This window comes from Podarcis vaucheri, assembly GCF_965113315.1.
Source record: "Podarcis vaucheri genome assembly, chromosome: 9".
Lineage (NCBI taxonomy): Eukaryota > Metazoa > Chordata > Lepidosauria > Squamata > Lacertidae > Podarcis > Podarcis vaucheri.
In genome coordinates this window covers 62,346,499-62,365,733 of record NC_138767.1, presented here as the reverse complement: position 1 = coordinate 62,365,733, position 19,235 = coordinate 62,346,499, and the positions used below count along the sequence as shown (strand labels likewise).

General features: G+C 41.8%; 1 protein-coding gene across 3 annotated transcripts in view; it reads left to right on the top strand.

Moving 5' to 3' along the window:
• WDR19 (WD repeat domain 19) overlaps positions 1 to 19,235 on the top strand; it is a 37,193-nt gene that overhangs the window by 10,593 nt on the left and 7,365 nt on the right. For all 3 annotated transcript variants that reach the window (XM_082238045.1, XM_082238047.1, XM_082238046.1), the window contains 17 exons: positions 421 to 527; positions 955 to 1,077; positions 3,658 to 3,807; positions 6,102 to 6,249; positions 7,082 to 7,286; positions 7,391 to 7,550; positions 8,475 to 8,585; positions 8,674 to 8,783; positions 9,821 to 9,878; positions 10,493 to 10,639; positions 10,731 to 10,813; positions 12,116 to 12,199; positions 13,609 to 13,755; positions 16,296 to 16,420; positions 16,601 to 16,713; positions 17,528 to 17,596; positions 17,940 to 18,017. In XM_082238045.1, the coding sequence (XP_082094171.1) occupies positions 421 to 527; positions 955 to 1,077; positions 3,658 to 3,807; positions 6,102 to 6,249; positions 7,082 to 7,286; positions 7,391 to 7,550; positions 8,475 to 8,585; positions 8,674 to 8,783; positions 9,821 to 9,878; positions 10,493 to 10,639; positions 10,731 to 10,813; positions 12,116 to 12,199; positions 13,609 to 13,755; positions 16,296 to 16,420; positions 16,601 to 16,713; positions 17,528 to 17,596; positions 17,940 to 18,017 (2,018 nt within the window). The remainder of the gene's footprint in view (positions 1 to 420; positions 528 to 954; positions 1,078 to 3,657; positions 3,808 to 6,101; positions 6,250 to 7,081; positions 7,287 to 7,390; positions 7,551 to 8,474; positions 8,586 to 8,673; positions 8,784 to 9,820; positions 9,879 to 10,492; positions 10,640 to 10,730; positions 10,814 to 12,115; positions 12,200 to 13,608; positions 13,756 to 16,295; positions 16,421 to 16,600; positions 16,714 to 17,527; positions 17,597 to 17,939; positions 18,018 to 19,235) is intronic.

Sequence of the window (19,235 nt, the reverse complement as noted above, 5' to 3'; positions counted from 1 at the left end):
TCTGGGCCAGTAATATTCTTGCCGCTGTTACTGCATATTGGAAAAGTTTATGGTCCTTTCTATTTATTTCATTACCGACAATTCCTAAAAGAAAAGCCTCTGGTTTCTTAACAAATGTATATTTCAACATTTTTTCAGCTCATTATATATCAACTCCCAGAAACTTTTCACTTTCTTACATTCCCACCACATATGATAAAATGTACCATCTTTTTCTTTACATTTCCAACACCTCTTACATGTTTTGTACATTTTTGCAAGTTTTACTGGTGTAATATACCATCTATATATCATTTTCATAACATTTTCCTTTAATGCAATACATGCAGTAAATTTAATACTTTCATTCCATAGTTTTATCCAGTCGTTAAATTGTATAATATACAATTTAACGACAAAATTTCATTCCACATTTTGCAGGTGTAAAAAAGCTCAAGGACATGGAATATCTTGGAACAGTAGCCAGTATGTGCCTTAATTCTGACTACGCTGCTGCACGTTTTGAGGGTAAAGTTCAGTTGCATATGGTAAGTATATTAGGCAGCCTGAACTCCCAAGAGTCGCATGAACTGCTATAATAGAGCTGGACGAGAAACTCCTAATTATGTAATCTTCTGTGATGCATTTGATCTAGATAACCAGTTAATTTCCAGTCTAATTTAGCAGCTGGTTACTGGAGAACAAGAAGAAGCTAAATGCACCACTGAGATTAGTTGCAGGCAACTGAAAGGCAAAAAGTTTTGGATAATTCCATAGTTAATAGAGTTGGTGTGAAAAGTCCTCTTGAGATTCGGGGTGGCTAGTGGAGATTTATGACTCATTAAAGGGGGAAAGGATGAGGCTGAGATTGATATAGTATGCAGCTAGCTTCTTTAATTTTAGATTATGAGCTGCTGAAACCTGTTCACTTTTTATTGCTGATAAAATAACCTTCGGTTTGCTGTTTTATTTTAGATAGAAAGTGAACGCTCCAGTACCCAGGAAGAACGGGAAACTAGACTCTTCCCAGATACAGATGATAAAAATAAAATTTTGTGCCATGCTTTAACCAATGATTTCCTCATCTATGGTACTGATGTAAGTATTTGTCTGTTTCAAACTGTGGATGCCATCTTTGTAGTATAAAATGTTAATTATTAAGAATACCAGTTTCATTTTGTGCATGTACATTCCATGACACTCCTTGGTTCTATTCCACATTCTCTTACGAATAACCAAAGCAAGTGAGACATAATGGGAGGAAAGGGGGGGGGGCAAAAGAAAGAAGCAAAATGCATGCCCCCTTTCCCCTTTCTGTGGCCGCATCCCTCTGTCATTCATCTTCTCTGATCGCATTCTCCCCTCTTGAAAGAAGCCGCTTGGTGTCTTGCCTTTTCAGCAAACTTAGTGGTCTCTTTCAACAGGTGGCCACCTCCTTCCTTTTAGCTAACAACAAGTAGGAGAGGGGTAAGAGGAGTTTTGTAACCTTTCCTTTTCACGCTTGATCCTTTTCAGCAGTGAAGGGTCAGACAGCCCCACCTCTCACTGCTGAGAGAATCCTCAATACAGTGGTACCTCGGGTTAAGAACTTAATTTGTTCTGGAGGTCTGTTCTTAACCTGAAACGGTTCTTAACCTGAAGCACCACTTTAGCTAATGGGGCCTCCTGCTGCCACTGCACCGCCACTGCACAATTTCTTTTTTCATCCTGAAGCAAAATACGTAACCCTAGGTAATATTTCTGGGTTCGCAGAGTCTCAGGAGCCCAGTTATGCCACCCCTTGCCTGCAGAGCCGGCAGCCTCTCACCCCTTTTCAAACACCCTCCCTTGTGGAGTGTTCCCTCGGCCTCCTCTCCCCTTGGGAGTCCTCTGGGCAGCCACTGCAGCCATCTCTGGTTTCTGAGCTGCTCTCCTGCCCCAAAGAGAGGTGCTTCTTTCACACTACCCCACAGGGGCCTGGGAAGAGGATGCCTCCAGCCTTAGTGGCCGAACGGAGACTGGCCAAAGGTGAATGTGAGGATAGTACCTTAGCTTGGGTGTCAGCAGTGGGCACTGCTGGGCCTGCAAGGCAGAAATGCTCCCCTTCAGCACCGGGTTCTCAGGTACCAGGCAGGCCTTTCACACAGCAAGCACAAGAAAGGCCAGTGCAGCGCCTGCCTGCCTGCCCAGCCTCCTACTTGTCTGTCCATTCACAACAGCAAGCGTTGGCTGGTGGCTGGGATTCCTCACCCACTTGCTTGCTTGCTTGTTGCTTGCTTGCTTATTCCAAGGCTGCCTCAGCTCCTGGCAACAGGCACCCATTGGCCAGCCCCAGAGGCACCATTCGTGTGGGGAACTTGTAGCCATGGCTGTTGCAGTAAATAGCTGTTCGTTCAGGTGGCAGAGACACAAGAGGGGACCAGAGGAGGGAGGAAAGAAAAGAGGGATAAAGGCCAGTGTTCCCTGCGGCACCCCGACTATCCTTCAAGGCACCCCAGGGTGCCATGGCACACTGGTTAAAACCCCTGAGCTAGAGGATAGGGGACTATCCTTGGTCTGGGTGAGTGAAAATATGTTTTTTGTAGGGAAGTAGTAGGAGAGAGACGCGGGTAGTGCTGTGGGTTTAACCACAGAGCCTAGGACTTGCTGATCAGAAGGTCGGCGGTTCAAATCCCCGCGACGGGGTGAGCTCCCGTTGCTCGGTCCCTGCTCCTGCCAACCTAGCAGTTCGAAAGCACGTCAAAGCACAAGTAGATAAATAGGTACCGCTCCGGTGGGAAGGTAAGCGGCCTTTCTGTGTGCTGCTCTGGTTCGCCAGAAGCGGCTTAGTTATGCTAGCCACATGACCCGGAAGCTGTACGCTGGCTCCCTCGGCCAATAAAGTGAGATGAGCGCCGCAACCCCAGAGTCAGCCATGACTGGACTTAATGGTCTGGTTCCTTTACCTTTTAGTAGAAGGAGGGAAGACTCGGAGTTGGTCCACCCAGCCAATATAATTGCTCCACCCTCCAATCCTTGCACCTTATTATTACCATCTGTCATTGGTATTCCTCAGTGGCTTATGGAAAGTGTTCCTCTGCAATATTTGTCCAGATCTGATTTGAGAGTTGGTTGTTCCAAATGCCACTCCCTAATATGTTTCTTCAAGGGTAGGGACTCCCTAACTTTTTCCTGCAGTGGAGGAGGGAATCCTCGGATAGGTGGACCCTCTGACTCGCTCCACTAGGCAGGGCCATGCAAATTAATGAAATCTTACCTCACTGCATGGTAGAGTGACACACACACCCCCCCCGTCCAACACTGGCCAACCTAGCTACCTGTGCAGGTTTACTTTGTCTTCCATTGTTTCCGAGAGGCCTTAATCTACACAATTCTTGTCGGTGGAGAGATAAGAGAGAAAAGGTTCTGAGGGGGAGCAGTTTTGGCTTGGCTGTGGCTCAGAATTCCCTTGAGGGCTGCCAGCCTGATTTTCTCTGCAAACTCTTGGAAGCATGAGGTGTCAGGGGGAGAAGCTGCCCAAGGCGAGAGCAGCTACCCTCAGTTTCAATGAGGTGCTTGTAATTAATTGTTCCTTTGTCGGTTCTCAAGCCAAAAATGTTTTGCTGGTCTGGTTGTCTGGATCACCTACTTCAGCTGCAAATGCATTAGTTTTTCAGGCTCTAATGCTAGTATTATGGCTCTTATTTTGTTGGTTGTTAGACTGGTGCTATTCAGTATTTCTACATTGAAGATTGGCAGTTTGTGAATGAGTACCGCCATTCCGTCAGTGTGAGAAACATCTTCCCAGATCCCAATGGGTCTAGATTAGTTTTCATTGATGACAAAAGTGATGGATTTGTTTACTGTCCGGTAAGTTATTTATTCCATTCCTAATTTATAGGTTGCAGTCTACTTATTTCTCCCTTACAGACTTTTGCTTTTTTCCTCATTTTTAGTCCACCCATCTTCTAAAGATAGGTACTTAGTGTAAATAGGTTTATTCTATTTTATTTTCAAAAATCTGTGAGGTCATTGGGATGAGAAACTGACATGCTAGATGCCAGAAAGTAGGCATTTGAACCAGGTCTCTCCAGTCTAAGTACAACACGATGGTCTGTTGAACTATGCCAGTGCTCTCCTGTAGATTGTGAAATTGATTGTGGGCTTTGTTACCCAAAACCACACACATTTTGAACTGCTTTAGTTGTCATGGGGGGCTTCCACTGTTCATGTCCATTACTATTGTTCTCTGATTATGCTTTACCTGCTTTAAATATCACTAAACCCCTGGCCTGCCCTGAGACTAGGTTCAGAGGCAATTCTGTCCTGGCATGGCTAGTAACAATCAGATAGCATGTAATCCTTTTATCTGCTCCACTTCCCATTTCCTTCACTGTCCCTCCTCACAGGTCTCTAATGAAGCCGACAAGATGGGGGGAAGCCTTGCCAAATCCACTTTGCTTTTTTTTATTACCAGGTTTTTTTATTGACTTTCCAGTATAAACCCAATTACACAAATTAGTTCAAAATTAATACAATTTTGTTAAGAGGCTTCCTGCGCACCATTCTTGATGGATCTTTATGATCTAATATTACTTTTTTCAAATTCTTACTTATTTCTATTACATTCCATTTTTCAAAATTATCACATGATTAACAGCTGCACTCTTTGTTATTTTTATTTTTGTTACTATATTATTTAACTTCCTGAAAAAGGCTTCAAGTGAGGTACCATAGCTTTTTCGTTTTCATCCTGCGTGCATCCAAAAGTCAGTTGTTGGTCCTCTTGGCCTTATATGTCTCTCTGATGTTTTCTTTTTTCCTGCGGCATTTGGGGCTATCTCCATACACATTTGTTGTATTTCAGCCTGGCTGGGGCAGAGCTGCAACTTCAAGGTTAAACTCTCTTCTTTCTCCGGCTCAGCTCCTTCCCATAATACTCGTTCTAAATCAACAACAGCAGATCCCTCTTTCACTGGCACCAAATCAACAATTTCCAGAAATTCACCAGCTGAGAAGAGGGGGGAAAGGTGGCACCATTCCACTATCAACATCCAAAAAGCCCTCACACTGCTTTCCTTGCATGGCTACAATAGCATTTTGCTTTTTTTAAAAAAAGGTTAAATTTCAATCTTTCAGTCTTTCCAAACAAAACAAGCAGGATCTCCCGCCCCCCCCCTTACTCCTCTCAAGCCACATGCAGCTTTGCATCTTCTTTTAAATCTCAGTGTTACATCGTACATCAAACCATCTTCACTTGTATATCTTAAAATTCAATATTAGAGGGTTGCCGAACCATAAATGTAAAAACTTCCATAAAATATAGCAGAGTACCCCCTTCTCCTCCATCCATCTCCATCTCCAGCACAAGATAAGAATCTTCTCCCAATTTCAAATCTCAGTTCCATGCAGCTGATTGTCCATGGTTATAATGTCCATCTCCTCTGGTTTGTGCCTATTCTTAATGCCAATTAGAACCCAATTATAAGGAGAACCTCTGTATCCAATGGCGATTTGGGGGTTTTTACATCAAGCGAAGTGCAGGGAGCCATTAGGACCCATGGTCACCTGTATCTCCCAGGCCCCGAGAGGTTTATAGGAGATGGTTTAACCCCCTCCATCCCCCTTTTCCCCCAGGCCTGTGCCTCTCTCCAGTGTTGAAAGACCCATCGCCAAGGCGTGGGACAAGAACCAGAAGCCCACTTTGCTTTTATTTTAAATTGCATTGTTTGTATGAGCACCAGTGCCTGCCTGCATGCCTTTTTGGGTATGTGGGTATGTCGGGGCGGGTTAAGGGGACCATATGAAAGTGACAAAACTTTTCCCTTACCTTCTCTGTTTCACTGAACAGAGTGAAGGAAATGACTGTGGCAGAGGTGCTCATACTGCTAGAAAAGAGAGGAAATGAGTAAGAGAGCTGTGCCTTTTAATAGTAACCAAACTATATCCTATTTCAGCACTTTTTATTGCTTTTCTTAGATGTCCATATTTCTGTTGAATTGTGACCAAAGGAATGGGATCTGTAAGTTCAGGTTATTCTCAGATCCCCATTGCAAACACCTTAGATTGCAGCTGTTAATATGGGAATGGGGTGCACCCATGTAACTCCGAAATTAATTAACATTCTTATTTAGAAATTAATTTTGCACTGCTGCCTTTTGTAGGTAACTGATATTGCCTTTGAGATCCCAAATTTCCAGCCAACCATCAAGGGTATTCTGTGGGAAAATTGGCCAATGGACAAAGGTGTCTTTGTTGCTTACGATGACGACAAAATATACACATACATTTTTCACAAGGATACTATACAAGGTAGGGTAAAGTTGCATTATTATTCCAACAGTGTACATTTTGCAGAGCAGCTGAAAGAAAACCCCTAGAAGCTTACAATATAAAATAGATGATTGGTGAAGGAAAGGCATAACAAAACACAGAATGAATGGATTAATGGAATTTTAGGTTGGTTGTGCAGTTCAGTAGTGCTCAATATTTATTTTGTACCCTTGTGTGAATTTGGTTCTATAGGACAATGAACAACAGTAGAACTTCTGGTGTTAGGTTATTTCAATGGGCTTTATTCTCAAGTGACTGTACGTCAGATTTCAACAATGATGGAGTATAAGAGCCAGATAAGCCACAAATTAGGCTGTGCCAGTTAGGCTGTGCCGGTTAATCTGATTTTCCTTTTAAATACATGGTCATAACTGCTAGGAACAAAATTCCAGAAAGTAGAAATTCTAAACTAGCTATGGCTAAGCCGCTGCTTTCGTTGTGTAATCCTTTTTTTTTTTGGCAGTGCAGGATATATTTTTCCATATGTTCACGTTGTAGCACAATACTTTAGTGTTTATGTCAAGCTGGTTTTATTTACTTGTTTCTGGTATAGATCTGGCATTGTAAATATAGGGGGTGGGGAACCCTACCCCACACATTCAGCCCTAGCTGGTATGAGCCAGCACTACTTCAGGTGCAGTGGAGAAGCTGCCACTCTCTGCTTCCCTGCTCCCTTGTTAGGATTTCTCTGTTAGTCATTCATCAGTAACTAAGAGGGTTTTTAAAAAAGGATTTTATCTTTATTTAGCAAGCAAGAGCTAATGTTCTTTTGATGGGCAAGTTCAATAATTTGTTTTCATTTGTAATGTAGGGTCCAAGGTAATTTTGGCCGGACACACCAAAGTTCCTTATTCTCACAAGCCATTGCTACTATATAACGGAGAATTAACTTGTCAGACTCAAAGTGGGAAAACCAACAGTATCTTCCTTAGTACGCATGGCTTCCTTGGCCCATTGAATGACTTGGAATGTAATGAGCTGAAACAAGTGCTTATCCAGACTTTAATACTAAAAAGGTAAGCTTCCTTTCAATTCCAGTACACCATTGATACACAAACATCCAAGACCTGACCATGCTGATTGTAGTTGTTGCCTTTGTTTTGTTAAAATTTTTGCATAGGTTTTCTGAGGCTTGGGAGGTGTGCAAACTTCTGAATGATCATCTAAGTTGGAACAACCTTGCCAGAACTTGCTTACACCACATGGAGTTGGAGTTTGCGACACGTGTTTACCGGACAATCAGAAATGTGGGAATGGTCATGTCGCTAGAGCAAATAAAGGTAAAATATACACATTTAAATATTACAGTCTGTTTGTTTGTTTGTTTGTTTGTTTGTTTGTTTGTTTGTCCATTTTACTTAGTTGCTGTGTGGGATTATTCTAGTCCATGGGCTGATACCTCAGAGCATAAGCTTGGGCAGAAGAACATGACTTCAGACCAAGTGCAAAGTATGATGTCAAAATCATTAGCAGATGAATCTGGTAATAAAAACAACCCTGGTAAGAGGATAAAAGAGCTTCCACTCCATACCTGGCAAAGTTCAAAAGCTTTCAAAATATTTTTAAGTCAGCTATGTCAAGCACGGGTGGCACTGTGGGTAAAAGCCTCAGCGCCTAGGGCTTGCCGATCGAAAGGTCGGCGGTTCGAATCCCCGCGGCGGGGTGCGCTCCCGTTGCTCGGTCCCAGCGCCTGCCAAGCTAGCAGTTCGAAAGCACCTCCGGGTGCAAGTAGATAAATAGGGACCGCTTACCAGCGGGAAGGTAAACGGTGTTCCGTGTGCTGCGCTGGTTCGCCAGATGCAGCTTGTCACGCTGGCCACGTGACCTGGAAGTGTCTGCGGACAGCGCTGGCCCCCGGCCTCTTGAGTGAGATGAGCGCACAACCCTAGAGTCTGGCAAGACTGGCCCAAACGGGCAGGGGTACCTTTACCTTTTTATGTCAATAAAATACAGTATTCTGATCTGATAACTTCTTGAATTCATGAGGACTCTTATTCCACATGGATCCTCACGTTTTAAGTTCTCCTTTCCACAGTCCCTGCCTAGGACTTTTCATTCCTTTGTGTATGAGCTGGGGCAGATGAAGCTCTTTTCCTCGAGTCTTTTCTGACTTCCATATGCTATAGCAATGCATCTCTGGCAGCTTGTCTAATGTTAATCCAATATAATAGGGACTTCACACATGTCTGTGCTTTGTTTTTCAGGGCATAGAAGACCACAACCTTCTAGCGGGGCATCTTGCCATGTATACAAATAACTTTAATTTGGCTCAGGATTTATATTTGGCGTCTTCTTGCCCAATTGCCGCACTTGAGGTAATAAATTGAGCCACCTAATATTTAATCAGATGGGGCAGGGGATCATAATCTTTTCCATTTAAATCAATACTTCTTTTGATAATAGATGAGGAGAGATCTGCAGCACTGGGATAATGCACTTCAGCTAGCTAAACGTTTGGCACCAGATAACATCCCCTTATTATCGAAGGAGTATGCTGTGCAGCTGGAATTCACGTATGTTCTCTCTTAAAAGCCTATCAAATCTAGCTTTTGTCATAAGCCAACGGTAGAAAACTATTACTGGCTTGCGTGGTGTTGGAAAACAAAGTTTGGAAGCAATTGAGAAAGGGCAAGGTAGTTAGTGTAGCTCGGGCTGGGGTTTGATATGGGGATACTGGCTGCTGTTCATGTACTTTGTAGAAGAGAAGTCTGGAAAGTTAAAACCCCTTATCAAGCAGCCAGGTCACTATAGAACGGTGTAGGGCCAATGTACTGCAGACATTTTGGACTACAACTTTCATCATCCCTCGGGCTGGGATGTTGTTTGGACGGTTCTGTTGGATGGGGGTTATTGCTGCTGGCTTTTTGTATCTTTATTTTAGGTCGTCTTGTGATTTATGTGGAAATTGTTCAGTTTGGTTATTTAAAAAAAACGTTAGTTTTTACTGTTTTTGACTACTTTTTGACCACTACTTTTGTAGTTAAATATTTTTTTCATGTTGCAAGCAACCTTGGGCATGGTTTGAACTTTGGGAAGGCGGCATACCAATAAAATTATGACCATTGGCCTTGCTGACTGGGACTGATGGGAATTGTAGTCCTCAACTGGGCACCGTGTTGGTTACACCTGCTCAAGTTGATCTCTTTCAACAATTAAAAAAGGTTGGGTTGAGCAAATTTAGAAGTTCTGGGAATCCATGCTGAGGTGCAAGGAGCCAGCAACTTCTACCAGCATCTATCTGTAAGCTAAACCAGAAAAGGGGTTGGGTGATGGTACCTTAAGGAAGACCTAACAGCTAGTGAGGTTGGGCTTCCAATACAGGCAATTGTTTCTTTGGCTCCACCCTTGCTGCTCCTAGCAGCAAACAGCACACAGCTCGACACAGTCCTCTTTATGACTTTTAGGTGTCACTTCTACTGATATTGGACTTCACACTCATAAAGCCATCTATCTGGAAGTCCCCTAAGAATCCCTTCAGTGTCTCATTCATGTCATAATATATCACTCTATGTCAATATACGTATAATACAATCTGACTTTTTTATTTTAGGGGTGATTATGTGAATGCTTTGGCCCATTATGAGAAAGGGATTACAGGCGATAGTAAGGTAACGCTCTATTGTTGGTGATGACATTATGGTGGACTTTCACCCATGTAGTTAATTATTTTAATGTTTTGCTTTAAAATCTTATTTTAAAGCACTGTAAATATTTATTTGACTGAGGCTGATCTTGGATTAGAAATGCGTTTTGTCACTTGAGCCACAAAATATAAAAGCAGAAGATCACTGTTGAAATAGTCACTTCACAAATCCCTGATTCTTCATTTACCACAATTTTGGCACAGAAGAATAGAGTGGTTTGTTTCGCTCACTTAATTAGAAAAATATTTGCTTTGTATTTATATTATTTTAAAGGGTAACTGGTAGGACAGTTGATCTGAGTTGATCTTGTTATAAGGGAGTGTATTATTTTATCTTCTGTGGATGTGTTTGAAAACTGGTATGGTGCATCTTAACTATTTTTTGCAAATGGCAATATTATAAACAAAAATAGTTAACTAGTCTAAATAGGAAGAAAACCCTTCTATTTTATAACTTTTCCCTTCAATACTTCCAGAATAATGGTTGCTGCATTTTCAAACTCTTTATTTTCTTCAAGCATGTGTATTTTCCCCATATTTTTTATTGGTGCATGTTTATGCTATACTCCTTGTTGCCAGTTCCAAGAGCATGATGAGGCCTGTCTAGCTGGAGTTGCCCAAATGTCCATTCGCATGGGCGACATTCGCCGGGGTGTTAACCAAGCCATCAAACATCCGAGCAGAATGTTGAAAAGAGACTGCGGAGCTATTCTGGAGAGCATGAAGGTAGCTAGTGCTTTGAATACAGAAAGGAAAAGATTCACAGTATGAGTTTGCATGCTTTAGACTAACTTTTGTTTCCCTGTTTGTTTTATAGCAATTTTCAGAAGCTGCCCAGCTCTATGAAAAAGGGCAGTATTATGACAAAGCAGCATCGGTATATATCCGGTGCAAAAACTGGTAAGCACTGGTGTTGCATTCCTTTAAAATTACAGCACAAGGATAGGGAACCTGTGGCCTTTCACATGGAGTTAGATTCCAGCTCCCATCAGCCCCAGTCTGCATGAACAATTGTCTGGGCAAATGTGTCGCTAGCTCAGTTGGTTAGAGCGTGGGGCTGATGACACCAAGGTTGCAGGTTTGATCCCTGCATTGCAGGGGGTTAACCTAGATGATCCTCAGAGTCCCTTCCAACTCAACATTTCTAGGATTCTCTTGCTTTCCCTAACCGGTGATCACTTTATTTAGTCACTTTTCTAGCTTTTTGAGATTTCACTCAATTCCCAAGTGTATTATCTCAGCTGTTAAGAGCTTGAAACTTTGCTTTTTAAGAAGAAAGAAATGTAAAATTCTTGGGAAGCTGAATTACCACATTCTGCACTTTTTCTACACTTCACCAGCATCACAACATGCTGATCCAAAATAGCTCTTCTGTGAACTGAAGGGCTGAGTTTTAGCAGAATCTCCACTTATGGAACAAGCAGGGGAGCTGATTTCCACCAGTTCCCCCTTCCCCATGGAACCTGCCCCACTTCTAATTCTGCTCTGAATGTCCTCTGACCCCCTGGACCAAAGAGGAGATTGGGGGTGGTGTACACAAGGCTACAAGGGGAAGGAGGAATCAGCAAAATACCATCTTCCCTCCATTCTGTGTATGAGTGGTCTGTGGATGGAGTTTTGTTCACAGAACCCTGTGATAAATGTTGTTGTTTAGTTGTTTAGTCATGTCCGACTCTTCGTGACCCCATGGACCAGGCACGCCAGGCACTCCTGTCTTCCCCTGCCTCCCGCACTTTGGTCAAACTCATGCTGGTGGCTTTGAGAACACTGTCCAACCATCTCGTCCTCTGTCGTCCCCTTCTCCTTGTGCCCTCAGTCTCTCCCAACATTAGTGTCTTTTCCAGGGAGTCTTCTCATGAGGTGGCCAAAGTATTGGAGCCTCAGCTTCACAATCTGTCCTTCCAGTGAGCACTCAGGGCTGATTTCCCTAAGAATTGATAGGTTTGATCTTCTTGCAGTCCATGGGACTCTCATGAGTCTCCTCCAGCACCATAATTCAAAAGCATCAATTCTTCGGCGATCAGCCTGTGATAAATAAGATACCCAATTACCCTAGTTTGAAGCAGTGCCCTATGTTCGTCAGTTATCTTAATTCTTGGTATGATGGGATTGGAGCGGGGGGTGGGGTGAGAGAAAGCAATTAAAATAATGTGTGTGTGTGTGAAATTACAGTTATAAAATAGAACTGTTTCTGTTATCCAGGGCAAAGGTTGGTGAGCTTCTCCCTCACGTAACTTCTCAAAAGATACATCTTCAATATGCCAAAGCAAAGGAGGCAGATGGCAGGTATATATATTTCTTTCTGCAGTCAAATCTGATGTGACAGTCGTACTTACATTGGAGTTTGGGGCGGGTTGCTCTGCCAAGTTCAGCAGAACTTGGATCAGAGAAAGTGTGGGAAGGGTAGCGTCTGAACATTGAAACATTTGAGGACTGAAAATTAATTTTAATGACTTATTGCTGTTATTTCTGTCCTGCTTTCCGGGATACAAGTCCACAATAAACAACATTATTAAAAACTCATCATGAGCCTTCCCAAGGCAGCTCATGGTATAGCAGTCCTCCAGTGGGGAGGGAATAATCCAGCCAGAGCAGACTGAGGTGGTATTCGCCAGCCTCCCGCTCTCTCTTGGAATCTCTTCCACAGGACAGCTGATGGAAGAAAGGCCCTCTTTTTTCTGCTGAAGTTTTTAAATCAATTACCAATGTGATACAACATATTGCTTTTCCTTTAAGGAACAGCCAAACAAAAAACTTGTTTCCAGAATTAATATTGCCTCTTGTTTTTATCCCTTACAAGAGCAGAGGGAAAAGGCACGAAAAGAGTTTGTTCTCCACCCTCCATCTCCTTTATTTCAGATTTGCTAACCTCTGCTAGCAACTTAGCATCTATAGAGAGAATGAAATCACTGCCCCCTGGCTTATTATTGTTCAGTTCATCTGGACTTTGCATGTGATTAAATTTTATATAGCAAAACTTAAGCAACAATAATTTGTTTAGTCCATAAAGGGTGTGCTAATTTGAAAGTTATTATTTCTTGTTAGAAGGAATTGGCATCTTCAATAGCCCCCCCCCCCATCAAATATGGGAAGGTAGAATACAGAATATTTCTTACTACAGTTTTTAAAAAGCCTTTAAACCTGGATACTCACCAATAGTGGTTGTTCCTAGTTTTTTTTAAGATGGATTTTATTTGACAACTGGTTTCGATTAAGAGAAAAAGTGTTATAGTCTAGCTCTACACGGGGATATTTGCTGTTGCTAGGTACAAACTGGAAGAAAACTCGTCTTTAAATTTTGTCAGAGTCAGATTTGAGACAAGACACTTATAAACAGAATAGCATCAACATTAATTAAAAAGTTCTGGGAACCATTTGGCTCCATGAGTCTCTGTGGTAAGAGTTAATAGTATCTGATATAAGGTCCTACATTGCATGGGGTTGTTTCCAGACTTAGTCACACTTAAAGTAAACACACTGAAATCAACGGGCTTTTAAATAATAATAACAATCAATTAATCATCAATAATTAGTCATGATCCAACCTATATTGCATAAATTGGTTACCAGATACCAGCAAAAGAATAATTTATCCTTATTTAGTAAAGAGTTTTTTAAATGAGTAACAGCCTGTAGCTGTAGCTGGGAATTTTGAGGACTGAAGCTGAAGTGTCTATGATGATCTCTCTTTCTAGATACAAAGAAGCCGTCTTGGCCTACGCAAATGCCAAGCAGTGGGACAGCGTCATCCGGCTATATTTGGATCACCTTAATAACCCAGAGAAGGCTGTTAGCATTGTCAGGGAGACGCAGTCACTTGAGGGAGCCAAGATGGTAGCCAGGTAACTGCAGCTATAGTAACTAGTTTTCAGACTTTTAACAGAGTTCTAACTCTGTAGAATTGGTCAGATTATATATGTGCAAAACCCAATCTCTACAATTTGCTTTTAAAATATTTTGTTTGACTCTATTCAAATGAGAGAGGCTAAAAAAAACATTTTTAAAAACAATAATAGAAAAGAGCCCCTAGCTTTTGGAAAAAGTTTTTTTTAAAAAAAAAATCAATTTCAAACAATTCTGATGGAGAATCTCAGCTTTAAGAGTATAAATTCATTTTGACATGTACCAACCCCATTTAACTTTTATTTTAATGTTTGCTTTCTAGTTGTAGTAACAAAAGCAAAAGCAAGCTTGTATTGATTCTATGATACGATTTTATGTACATCTTTATATGCATTTTGGACGCGGGTGGCGCTGTGGGCTAAAGCCTCAACGCCAGGGCTTGCCGATCGAAAGGTCGGCGGTTCGAATCCCCGCGGCGGGGTGCGCTCCCGCTGTTCGGTCCCAGCGCCTGCCCACCTAGCAGTTCGAAAGCACCCCCGGGTGCAAGTAGATAAATAGGTACCGCTTACCAGCGGGAAGGTAAACGGCGTTCCGTGTGCGGCTCTGGCTCGCCAGAGCAGCGATGTCACGCTGGCCACGTGACCCGGAAGTGTCCCCGGACAGCGCTGGCCCCCGGCCAATAAATGTGAGATGGGCGCACAAACCCCACAGTCTGTCAAGACTGGCCCGTTCGGGCAGGGGTACCTTTACCTTTACCTTTATATGCATTTTACATGGATTTTGTTTTGTTCTCTTTTGGTGTTGTCTAAGACTAATTTCAGGAATAGAAAAGAGCATATGGAAGATTTTTTTCATAATTTTCTTTTCTGAAAGTGCCAGATACAATTTTGTATCTAGTTTTCCTGCAGAAATACATTTCATGACTAATTTGATCTCTCCAAATGGAGTATTTTACCTCCCACCCCAAATCAGAGATGGAGAACCTGGGCCTTTCAGCTGTGAGTGGGCTTCCAGTTCCCATCAGGCCCAACCAGCATGGCCAGTGATCAGGAACAATGAGAGTTGTAGTCCAGTAACATTTGGAGGTCAGCATCCCTGCCTTAAATGAAGCACCAGAGAACGCGACAGCAAGGGGTTGAGAAGGACCCTTCCAGTTATAGGAGCCTGGAGGTGCTCCATAATTCAACCAGTTACAGATAGGTAGCCGTGTTGGTCTGCCATAGTCAAAATAAAAAAAATTCCTTCCAGTAGCACCTTAAAGACCAACTAAGTTAGTTCTTGGTATGAGCTTTCATGTGCATTGGTATCTGAAGAAGTGTGCATGCACACGAAAGCTCATACCAAGAACTAACTTAGTTGGTCTTTAAGGTGCTACTGGAAGGAATTTTCATAATTCAACCGCGTTTGTACAGAGCCACCAGCATGGCTGCAAACTTAAAATCTAAGGATCTGGAGTTGCCTAGTCGACCTTATCCATCATACTTGCCTTCTGAGACATTGCCAACCATATGTATGTATCCTCGGCATGTTTCAGGTTAGTGTAGCCTGGATGGGAAATTAAGTGGAACATGATTGCAGAGTGGGAGGTCTTTTTCCCCCTCTTGCATGCAGCTAGTAATAGTGATTGAGCTGCTCGTGTTCTTCAACATCAACTTCGTTGGACTGGTCATGTTGTTTGGATGCCTGATTATTGTCTTCCAAATCAACTGCTCCATTCCGAACTTAAAAATAGAAAGTGTAATGCTGGTGGTCCACAAAAGAGGTTTAAAGACTCTCTCAAGGCTAATCTAAAAAAATGTAGCATAAACACCAACAATTGGGAAACACTGGCCTGCGAGCGCTCCAGTTGGAGAACAGCCTTTACCAAAGGTATCATGGGCTTTGAAGACACTCAAGCTCGGAACGAAAGGGAGAAGCGTGCTAAGAGGAAGGCACACTTGCCAAACCTTCACCATGATCAACTCCTGCCTGGAAACCTATGTCCCCACTGTGGATCCAGAATTGGCCTCCACAGTCACTTAATGAACTCACTGTTAAGATTGTGTTCATGGAAGACAATCTTACTCGGCTATGAGTGATCACCAAATAAAGAAGGCGACTATTTTGGGGGGCTGAATAGGAACCAACTCATGCGACTCTGCTTTCCTGACTCCTAATGAGCTTGCAGGCATACAGAATCTCTGCACCTGCCCTCATCATAGCATTGGTGGGAGCAAGATCATGCCCTTGACTTTTAAAATAGTATGGAAGCCTATGAACAAGGCCTGTCTTATTTTGTTAAAGCATTGCACAGCATGTAGTGTTTTTTAAACGTGTTATTAATAAATAATAATGATATAGTAGGCTCAGAGATACGATTGTTGAAAATCTGCCCTGAAGAGTAAGCTTAAGGCAGCTTACAACTGGTTATGGGTGTAATGAGAAATGCTGCTTCAGTGTTAAAAATACTGTGGATGCTCCTGCAAATCATTACATGGATTTCATGGATTCTGTTCATTATACTTTAAAATAGTATAACAGATTTGTTAATTTGGTTTAGATTCTTTCTGCAATTGGGTGACTACGGGTCTGCCATCCAGTTTTTGGTGATGTCCAAGTGTAACAACGAAGCTTTCTCGCTGGCCCAGCAGCACAATAAGATGGAGATCTATGCTGATATAATTAGTGAGTATTGCATCTTCTTGGATACTGTGTACCACTGGAAAAACACTGCCAGTGCAATCCTATACATGTCTAGTCAGAAGCAGGAACAACCCAGTCAGTTGGGTGGGGTGCAAATAATGAAATTCTTATTGTAAGAAAGTCCTATTGAGTTTCTCCCCCCCCCCCCCCGATCTGTTGCAGGTTCTGAGGACACCACTAATGAAGATTACCAAAGCATTGCCTTATATTTTGAAGGAGAGAAGAAACATTTTCAGGCGGGCAGATTCTTTCTTCTGTGTGGTCAATATGCACGGGTAAGTATAGAAACTTGCTGAGTCAGACTAAGGGCCAACCTAGACAGGACATGGGAGATCTGTGCTCTTCCAACGTCATTTTCTTTGCTTTGAAAATATCTGCATTGGGTCTAATTTAGATCAGAACTGAAATGTACAATTTTTTGTCCATGCCTAATAGCAGCTTACAGATATTTAAAGGAAGTGGTCAGGGCGGGGAGAGGAAGAGAGAAAGACATAGGACTCCCCCACTATCTTCGCCCTGTAATTTCATTCAATAGCAGCACTGCTCCCAGTTCCACACTTCTCCTTAGCCCTGTTCTGCACATTTCTCGTGTTCTTCTGGCTGAAAGGTGACTCTTGCTTGCCAGGATGGAGAGAGAGGTGTGCCTGACCACACCTGCTTTTGTCACACTCGCCATTGGTACGTGGACTTGGGAAGGTTGTCCATGAGGAAATGTGGCCCTCATTAAAAGAGGAGGCGATATTTAGGCAATACATTTAGCACCAAAGCTTCCTAGACAACTGTTTAGGAGAGCACAAAATGCCGCTGTATTGTGTGTATTATCCAGTTAAGAACCTGAACATCTTTCATGAAGTAGAGACATTGGGGAATTAGGTTGATGCTGTGTTTTGGGGGCATATCTAGATCTCCTGGTCATTTTTAAAACTACCAACCTAGTCAGCCAATTGGTTAACATTAATTTCTAGCTTTTGAAGCACTTAGTAACATAAGACACATTCTCCTTAGAAATGCAGGTGATTTGAAGAGTAACTTGTTCATAGAGAAATACTCAGATATAAGGCATTAAATGCTGTATGTGGTTTTTTTCAGGCATTAAAGCACTTTCTGAAAAATCCAAATGCGGATGATACTATGGCTATAGAAATGGCAATAGAAACGGTAAGAAACATCATTTAGGAAGGAGAGGATTCTTCCTTTTACCCGAAACTCAGTATCATTGCTATAATTGATTAAGCAGAGAACCAATGCCAGACTATTTGTTTTATATTTATTTTACAGCCTGTATTTTACTCTTCTTCCAAAATTGGAACCCTTTACTTATTATGTTAAATATCCTCTACTTAGGCCCTTCAATGTGGTATAATTACTTGTAAATAACAGATTTGTAGGCCTGGGATACCAAATTATTTGTGGCTTGACTGTATAAGTGTTGTTCATTTCACATAAAAGAACCTTCCCTACAGTGTGTTGTGTTACTCCATTCACAATTTATTTTCAATAGGTAGGACAGGCGAAAGATGAAGCTTTGACCAATCAGCTTATAAATCACCTTATGGGAGAGAGTGATGGAATACCAAAGGTACTAAATTCCAAATATAGACCTATGTTTAATATAATTGTTCCTCTATTAGTTTGGGTTTTTTAAATTAAATGCCCTCTGGTCTAGATTTTCAAACTCAGACCCTATCTGCACTATACATTTAAAGCAGTACCATACCACTTTAAACAGTTATGGCTTCCCCAAAAGAGTCCTTGGCAGTGTAGTTATTACAGAATGCTGAGAGTTGTTAGTGGGCCTCCATACAGAACTACAATTCCCAGAGCCCCTTGGGAAGAGAAATTGTTAAATGTGTTTGACAACTGGCAAACCTAGATTTGCCTTAATGTAATGGGTGTAGAGTGGCCCTAGTTTCAGGGTAGCAATTTACCTGTACGGACTGTTGCTTTTTTTGTCTGTTTCTGAGAGACTGACTGTGTCCATACTGCATTAGACCTGAGTATGACTCCTGAATTTTGCCTATAATCTGTGGTTCATTGGCAGAGAAATTGGAATAAAAGCTTAAGACAAGGAGGCAGAGGAAGCCTGACAAATTGTATAAGAACTGAGCTGTGGATGTTCCTGGCAGTATACCAAAAGCTAGTTTCCTTAAAAATATTTTCTGTGCTAAGACTGATGTTGGGTCTGGTTTTATTTTGCTGTGTGTTTGTCATCTCTGCACATTTCTTCCTCTTACATAAAATTGGGATGGGAAATGCTTTGGAACCAAATCCATTTTTAATAGTAGACATAGTTTTACCTTGTGTAATCATGCTCATTGCTTTATTTAACAAGTTTTATTTGGAATAGTTCTATTTTCTCATTTAAAACCTTTGTTCTTCTAACTGCTATACTGCATCTGCCATAGTCTCTTTCTGTGAGTAATTTTTTTTTTACTTTAACCAATCATAGCTGCTATTTAACTTTTTGTTTTTAAAATAATTTATGAGGCTGCTTCCTTTAGTATATGCACTTACTCAAGTGTAAGACCCATTGAACTCAATGCATAGGATTGTGCTGTAAAAGGACAAGACTCTATGCTCATTGTTTGCATCATTTGTGGAAAATGACTTGTAGCATTTCTGAACCCCTATCCCACAATGTTTTAGGATAATTTATAATGCTGGGGTTATGCTGGCTTAACTAGTTTTCAACCCAGAACACATTCACAGTATCTAAACTATTTCAATCAGTATTAGCTAGATAACAGAGGAATATTAACTAATGTATACTGTAATAACAGCATGCTACAGTGTTCTA